At 43.3% G+C, this 8,815-nt stretch overlaps 1 protein-coding gene across 1 annotated transcript in view; it reads left to right on the top strand.

Moving 5' to 3' along the window:
• The first annotated feature begins 4,726 nt into the window (after window positions 1–4,726).
• LANCL2 (LanC like glutathione S-transferase 2) overlaps window positions 4,727–8,815 on the top strand; it is a 29,463-nt gene continuing 25,374 nt past the window's right edge. The window contains exon 1 of the mRNA XM_005014930.4: window positions 4,727–5,162. Within this exon, the coding sequence (XP_005014987.2) occupies window positions 4,989–5,162 (174 nt within the window). The 5' untranslated portion in view covers window positions 4,727–4,988. The remainder of the gene's footprint in view (window positions 5,163–8,815) is intronic.

Here is an 8,815-nt window from a genome sequence, read left to right as displayed (position 1 = left end):
GCACTGGCCTGAAAATGCAGCAAAGGAGTTAGACACAGGGAGTAATCAGCTCATGGGAATAACAGCAGAGATGAATGCCTGCAGTGTTCAACTCTTCTTGGTGGTGATTTTTAACATCTGGACAAACAAATATGTCAGCACGGAGCTCTTGCAGCCAGAAGGTGGATAAGAAGTTTGCTTGTCCTCCCTCTCAGCCTTATTTTGATGGGTCTGAAGGCTGATGTCTGCCCACAGCAGCCAGTGGTGGTTGGAGAATTTCTTGTAGTTTCACTACTACTGTTATCCAGGTTGTATTATCTTGACCAATACTTAGCTGAACTACAATTGTACTTTCAGTGTCAGGGTAGAGATAAAATCTTCCCCCATTTCCTTTAGTAGGAGCAGCATGGCACTTCACTGGACCTTGATGTTTTTTCTTTCTCTGTCTCGTCAACCACACATTCCTTTGCCTCCCCTTATTTGTCTTCTCCCTTCTTGTACTGTTGCAGTTATTTCTCATCCTATAGAAGTTATAAAGCTACTTCGCTTGAAGGTGCTTGTGTTTTGCATGTTTGGTCCCCTAAAAAACTCCATTATTCCTCTCTGTCCTGGTGTGGTGAAAAACATTGAAGATAGAACCTAAAGCTGTGAAGCCCATTTTGAAGAACATAAACCTCTCTAATCTCCCTCTGCATGAACAGGACTAAGATTATTCAGTGAATCACAGCACCGAGCCCATTAATTCTGGTTAATCTCTGGGCCTGATTCTTTCACTTATCCTTATAGGTAGTGACTAGGCCTGCTTTTTAAGCCACGTTATGATCGTGTCATTCAAAGAATACCAGAAGAAAAAAGAAAATAGATGTAACAGAGATAAAGTCAGATATTTTAGAATCAAACTTGAAACAGTTTCCTTAGACAATAGGAATCCTCTCATCCAGCACTTGTATTGTTATTTTATGTATAGATAGCGGCCAGCCACAGGTAGCCTAACAGAAAACATATTTCACCTCTGTTTGTTATGCTTCTTGCACTTGGGAGAGTTGCAGTTGCTTTTTTACTAACTGGACTGTTCTTTCCCTGGGTTTACAAACCTTGTTAGGCTTAGAATTAGCTCCTCTGAAAAATTAATGCTCTGCCAAAGATTATAAAGGATAAGTTTAAATAGTAGTGAGTGTCAATTTTCATCATAGACAGTTAGTAAAGACATATGAGAACATTCACAAGCATCTTTGCATAATTTCATTATTAGTTCTATTCCTCAGGATGTGAAAAAACAAGAACCACTAGGATTAAGGGGATAAGGAACTGAAATGTTTGATTATGACAAAATCCATTCTTTAAAAACAGGCTGAAGAGCAACAATTGCTGCTCAGGCTTACCATTGATTAGTGTGCTCTCACCAAAACAGAAGTGCAACAGACTTGATGACAGTGCTTTTTCTGCTATAAGACCAAAGATAAGAACAGAAAATAATAATAATAAAAAATTATATAAGATGGATTTATTATTAAAATATTTATTTGGTAGTTAAGTAGCACAGTGTCTTAACAGATTCACAGAAATCTTTGAGATCTTAAACAGCAAAATTATGCTGCAAGAGAGATCAGTTATTTAGAGCAGCCACAGAAATTTGTTGCTACCAGAAAGCAGAATGATATAGCATATCACACAAAACCATTTGTTCTCATGAACTGTCATACTCCACCTGAATCTGAAATACAGGGCTGAATTTGGTCCAAAGTCTGAGAGTCTTTTGCAAGCAAAATGCAAAGCCTGATCCTGCAGATTTTATTTCATAACATTGTGTTCATTACAAAAAGCAGTCCATCATAGTTTATTAGGCCTACCAGTTTCAAATAATTTAATTGCAGAATATGGTACTAGACAGCCATGGAGAATAAAACAAAAAGAGAAATAATAAATAAATAAATGAGGATATACAGCTAAGGAATGGGATATTAATGGTAAAGAGGCAAATAGGAAGTCCTTGTATGCTATTATAGGCCTGTTGTAGTGCCAGAGGAGAAAAAGGATTTCTGCAGAACACAATGGCCGCAGCATGGACAAAGTGCAGTCTGAAGAGTAGAGAGGAAGCTAAGGTCAGTATGAAAGACTACAGTTTTCATGACAAATAAATGTATGATCCATGATTTGCAGCAGGTGTAAACTGCCCCATCCCAACTGACGTGCTGGCAAGATGAGAAGACGCCCTGCCTTATTTTCCACAGTTACCTAATGAAGAAAGCAGCACCCAGCCTGGCCCTCTATTATTCATGCAGCACTTTAGCAGTGTTTGTTCATTCTCGAAGGTCTTACTTCTTTCAGATAATTTCAGCTGAATCTCATCGATCTATATTTAGAAATAAAATGAGATTAATGCCAGCCGGTACATTGGTTTCCCAGAATTTACAAGGTAGTTTACAATGGGTGCTGAAGTCACAATGCTCATCACCCTATCTCCACTGAACAAAATACAGACAGGGCTGCTGTTTGCACGTATCTGGAGGCATTGCACACAAGAATAAATGATAGCTGTTAGAGTGTAATAAGAATGAAGCCAGCTGCTGAAGGGACCATTAAACGTGTCACAGCCAGTGCTTCAGAGATTCCTTATGGTTGTTCATGCTGATTGTGTAAGCTGCAGATTCTGTAGCTCCCATGGGGCACAGTGTGAAGGGCAGCTGTGTGCTGGCTCTGGGAGGGTTGACTCTGTGATATACAATGCTCTTTCCCCCCTTGTTAGTTACGATAATTTACTAAGTACACTGGGAATCAAACAGCAAAATATGTGGGAAACCACAGCATCATTAATGGCTTATGAGCGGATTACAATTGTTTAGTCCTGGCCCAAAAAGAAACAGATCCTTTATTTTACTGTTTCAAAAACTGGCACTGGTCCCATCAAGAGCACAGTATCAGACATTCAAGAATGCAAGGGGGGTTACAGGAGAGCAAAGAGGGACTTGTGAATTCCTCCTGTGTAAAGGACAATTGGCCCAATTATCCATTAAGTAAAACTTCTAATGATTTACATGAAGAAATTGATCTTGAAGCAGGTATCAGGTCTTAGTAAAACATCCATTGCAATTTTACCTACATGACCGAAAGGAAAAGGCCAGCGTTTGGCTAGAACAGCTTGCTGCAGGGCTGCATGTTTGCCAAGGCTGCAGACGGCAGATTACAGGAGTGCATAGCAAGAGTAGGAAGAAAGGATGAGGGTTCACTGCTTTCAGTAGCACTGAGATGTGTTCTGAATGGAAGTAACCATGAAATAATGATTTCAGTAGGCAAGACCTCTTGCTCTTTACCGTTACAGATGAGAGACGTGTATTCTTGCTTAAAACATGTCCAGCCTTTTTCTTCTGCCTTTATCCATGATTCCTACTGAGGCGGTGGAGCTCTCTATTATTTTGGCTTCAAGGCTAAAAAAAAAAAAAAAAAAAGGAAAAATGAAAATCACCAATTGAAAAGAAAAAATATCAAGTCTTTTGAACTATACGCCACCTGCTAAGAACAAAAGAAGGTCTTGTATATTTAAGACTAAACAAAAAACATTGTTACAACAAATTCAAATAATGGTGCGAATAATGGTGAGCATAGATAGAGAAGTTCCTCAGAAATCTCAGGTCCACAGGCACAACAGGGTGTTGGAACAGCGAACCTGCTCTTGTACAGTGCTGTGGAGCATCCTTCACTTCTCTTCTCATCTGCAGGCACTGAGCAGATACCAGCTGGCATGATTTGGCCTTTACATTCCCATCTTTTGTGGAATGTGTAAGAAAGTAGAAGCCACACACATCTGTACTAAGAACTCAATTTTAATCTCAGTCACAGGAACATACTAGCTTGCACTGACACAGCTGGCCTTTGCTGAGAGCAGGATACCATTTAAGATGAAAATAAGCTCTTTGCCTAGCAAAATATCTACAAAGATTTCATTTTATTTTTTAACGGTTTTGTGTATACGCTTTCAGGCTCAGCAACACAGCACAAAAGATCTTAGACAGGAAAACATAAAAAGAGTGTTCTTTTTTGTTGTTTGTTTTTTAAATGGTTACAGAACAGGCTATTTTATAGATGCCTGTGTAATTTTTGAGTTGATGGTTACTTTCACTTACAAGCTATTTAGAATTTTTGCTTTGTCATCAGTTCAATTTCTAAAAATAAATGAATAAAGTAATTTTTAAAACGTGTATCTTGCCACAAGACAATGGACATGTGCCTTCTATTCACATGTATAATATATACAAACAACTCTACATTGAAGCCAATGCCGGGACAGGCTTCACCTACATTTAATCTTACACGCTGAATACGTAGTTTGATAGCAATAGAATTACTCAGTGCATAACACTAAAGATCAATAAATCTGCAGTGTCCAGGTCTTGAATTAATAGTTTACTGTCTGGCTGAGCTACAAGTGCACAAAAGCGATGGCACGGCTCAGAGTAAATATTTAATGGGACAGCCAGCTCTCCTGGGGAGGCCTGTGGAGAACCGCCGGGGCTGGGGGCACACCGAGCAGCGGAGCGGGCCCCCTCGGGCGTTTTCATTGTATTTTATTATTTATTTGGCGCTTTGTTTTGAACACGGCCTGGCTTGGCTTTGTTTTGTTTTGTTTTGAGCCCGGCCCGGCCTCGGGGAGGAGCCTGCTGCAGGCAGGGCGCTGTGCGCGGTCACCACGGCGACAGGGACGTGGCGAGCCGAGGGAGGGACGAGGGAAGGAGACGGCCCCTTCCTCCTCCTCCTCCTCCTCCTCCTCCTCCTCCTCCTCTTCCTCCTCCTCCGGCCGGGGCCGGGGCCGGGGCTCGGAGGCTGCGGATGAGGCGGGCGAGGGCGGTGCTGGCGTGCTGCCTGCTGCTGGGGCCGGCCTTCCCCCTCGTCCTGCTGCTGCTCTGACATGAGCCGCGGCCGGGGGCCGGCCGGCCGGAGCCGCAGGGAGCCCCGCTCCGCTGCCACAGCCACAGCCCCCGGCGGGGGACGATGAGGAGCCCGGGCGGGCTGAGATGGGAGAGAGCATGTCCAAGCGGCTGAAGCTGCAGCTGGGCGGCGAGGCGGAGATGGAGGAGCGGGCTTTCACCAACCCCTACGCCGACTACCAGCCGCCGGCGGCGGAGGGCGCCCCGCGGGACAAGGCGGCGCCGGGGGACGAGCCCCTGCCCTTCGGCACCGACGGCAAGGTGAGGCGGCGGGGCTGGAGCCACAGCGGGCAAGGAGAGAGCCACAGCGCGGAGCTCCTCGCTGCCTGCAGAGCCCCGAGCAGCCGCTCCGTGCTGCATCATCCTCCTGCCAGGGGAAGCACCGCATGGTGACACTGCTGGGCGTGCACATGGGCAGGCAGCAAAAACAACTTCACCTCGACTCACTTGCAGCTTGGGGGTCCGTGGTGATGCACGGCTGTCAGAGTAGGCTCATGAAGCAGGGTAGTGCTCATCATTACAAAAATAAGCAGGGCTCCTCGCTCGGGGTCAGGGTGAGGCAGTTACAGGTCTCTGAAGTAGGAGCAGGGGCTGAAGTTCATAAAGTTGTGTGTGGCTAAGCCAGGTGCACAAAAAGGGTCGCTTTGGGGGTCTGCTAGACCTCACCGCAGCTGTCAGAAGTAGAACTATGCACTGGAAGAGGTTTAAAAAGCAAGGGTAGATGCGGAAGTAAAATCTGAATTGTTTTTACAGAAATCCCAAGTAGCATGCTCAGTGTTGATTTAAAACTTTTTTTTTTTTTCCAGAAAGACAATTATGGTTTATTTATTTATTTGTATCTGGGTTAGTATATATAAAAAAAAAAAACAAACAAGCACGTATGATGATGAGTTGAAGTGTGAAGGTGGGGGGGGACTTTGCTGTGTACAAAGGTGTGAAGCTCCTATGGAAAAAAACAAACAACAACAACAAAACAACAACCCATCTTCTATACTGCATTAAAGCAGCGTAGCTACAGCAACTTTCAGTAGGTTTACTGATTTTTTGCAACTGTACGTTTCACTGGAGAAGGCAGGTCTGTGCCTATGTTTTCTTTTCTTTCTGCATCTGCAGAATCTGAGGAATTGTCCTACGTATTGCAGAGTTAGATCATGGCTATCAGTATGTCACTATTCATGTGTAGTTGTACTGTTGGTAGTGTTTGCATATTGTCAGTCCTAATGCCATCCTGACTTTTTTGAGACTTCTTGATGAGTATTTTAAGGTGCTTTTTTTTATTTTGTTTTGCTTTGTTTTGCTTTTTGCATTTAACAGGCTCCAGTGCTGTCAGAGAAACATCTTAGCCTGCCTAAAGGCCCTGTGAAGGTAAAAGGACTTTACACAGGGTAGGGAGTGTGTTCTGTAAACTGCTCTACACAGTAGCACAGGTTTCTTAAAAATTAAAGTGGCTTTCAGAAGCCCTCAGTGCATTGCGTCTTTTTTTTTTTTTTTTTTTCCCTCCCATCTGCTGCTCTGTGTGATGGTGAGAATTGAGTGACTCACGTAATGACAGCCAGAAGGATGCGGGGTTCTGCTGTTGTCATGGAAGGCGATGCATTATTAATCCCTCCATTTGATTTCATAAGCTGCCACGGTTGCCATAGAAAATTTCTAAATAAAATAAAAGGACAAGAAGCTCTTCAGATTGTTGTCTGAAATGTGAGACAATTGGGACAGGGTGCTGCATGTGGAGGTGTGTGCGTGCTGCTTGGATGTGTGAGGTATGGTGCAGGAAGCCGGAGTGCATGGGAACAGCAGAAGAACAACCAAGGCTTTGGCCTGCTGATTTGCAATCGTGAGAGTAGTTGCAGTAATAATGACTCTTTCAATTAAATACACATATATCCTGTAACTCTTTTTATTTTGATACAGACCTCATAGAGATACTTTAGCCTGGAAAAGTACCTATAGATGTCAGAGTGGTCTAAAAGTTTAAAAAATAATGTAAATAGTTGGGGGCAGGTAGAGAAATAAATAGCCATAAACTCAGAACAAAGCATATTCCCTACTTCCTGGGGAAAATCAGTTTGTCTTTTAAGGTTTATTTAATTTTTAATGTATTGTAAGTGCTTATTGGGGAAGGTATTAATATTTGAAAAGCAGATGTTCTGATATTTTCCCTGCATCCTAGGTAAGTCTAGTTATAAACCCACCCGTTCTTAATTACAGGGTATTATAATACTACAACATAAGGGTATGGGTCCCTGCAGTCTGGGACCCAAAGAGTAATTCTTGTGAGAAGCGTTGTGCTTTGCTTTCCCTTTCCAGCTGAACTGGAGCAGAAGCAACCTTCACCTTCAGTTAATGTCAAGCCTTGTGGGTGTTGTGTCGCCCTTTAGCTGCGGGCTGGGGACTGCAGGTGGGTAAGGCTTTTGCAAAGCAGGGTTGGTGACCAGTTGTCCTGACTCAGAATTCATTTATCAAAACTTCTTTTGTAGCAGAGGGCTTCAAAGCTGTTGTGGGTTTCCTGGGAAGGGGAACGGTGGGGAAGGCTCACTGGTGAGGGGTTTGTTTGAGGACAGGTCTGTCCTGGCTCCTTGGGTGGCCCACCAGCAGCAGCCTCAGATTATGCACCATCCTCTGAGCCAGCACAGCTCTCTGCCTACATCCATAGCCTGGTCAGAGGGGATTTGGGAGCCACCTCCAGTCTGCCTGCAGACTGTCTTAGCTGGTCACCCAGGGGAAGGTGGAAGCAAACCAGTGCCCAGGCAACCTGGTACAGGTGCCATGTAAGTGCAAGAAGAGCACCCCTGACATAAGGACTTTATCACACCCTTGTCCTCAATTGAAAATTGTCTGGATTTGTTCTGGAATCACAGGGGTGGTCTTGGACAGCATGGAAATTTCATTCAGACTTCATGCTAGGTCACTAGGAAGCCCAAGCAGTAACTCCTTTTTTGGCCAATTCCTTTTTAATAAGCTTTTTTTCTCACTTATCGTAAGGTTTAAGAATATTAGTAAAAGGTTGTGTGTTTTGACAAACCTATACAATGAGGTTTTGCAAGGAGCCTGTTTTAAAGCTCACAATGCTTTCTGGGAAAAGCTATTGCTTAATGGGGATAGGGAATATTTCCTTAGGTTATCTTTTGGGTGATTGAGTGGTGCTCAGTTTCCTGGTGTTTTCTCAATAACCTGTTCTGATAATTCATTTCTCTGGCTTTTCAGTCTCCATCCTCTTGTAAAATTTCCAATAAAAACAAAATCCTACACCACAGCACGCTGCATTTGTTGGAAGGCCTCTCTGGGCCTTTCAGTTGTCACGCTGAGAGCACCAAGCTCTCTCTGTTGTGGGACTGACTCTGCAACCACTTACACTAGTGGGAATCATAACATTTGTTGCAACACGGGCAAAATCAAACCTCTAGAGCCAATAAATGTTTCTTCCCACCTTCTTGTTGTGGGATCTGCATTTTCTGAGATTGCCACTCTTTTCACCATTTTCTGGCATCCCATGTCAAGTGTGTGCTATTTTAATAGAGACTACAAATATATATATTAACATACACATTAATCATGTAATAATCACATTCCTGTTTAAGAAAAGTTTGCTTTTCTTCTTGGGGCTCTTGGTCAAAATTCAGCGTGAGAATCCCTTTTATTGCACTTCATTGTGCATTGCTACCTCAAAAACATCTGATGAAGTTGTCTCACATCTATGCAGTCTTCACCAGTTTCTAGTTTTATCTCACCGACCTGTTTGTTAACGAGTTGTTACTCTGGCTAGTTTCACAAGCAAGTGTAATACACCCTTTTGTGTGTGTGTGTGAAGATAAATGAAACTTTAATATATACAGTATTTGGGTCTGACTACACAACATCGATGTACTGTCAGGTTCATTATGTGGAATAGACCTGCTGTCTATGTATCAAAATAA

The sequence above is a fragment of the Anas platyrhynchos genome, chromosome 2 (assembly GCF_047663525.1).
Source record: "Anas platyrhynchos isolate ZD024472 breed Pekin duck chromosome 2, IASCAAS_PekinDuck_T2T, whole genome shotgun sequence".
NCBI classification, from domain to species: Eukaryota; Metazoa; Chordata; class Aves; order Anseriformes; family Anatidae; genus Anas; species Anas platyrhynchos.
The sequence above is the reverse complement of the archived record's forward strand: the minus strand, read 5'-3'. Positions and strand labels throughout refer to the sequence as shown.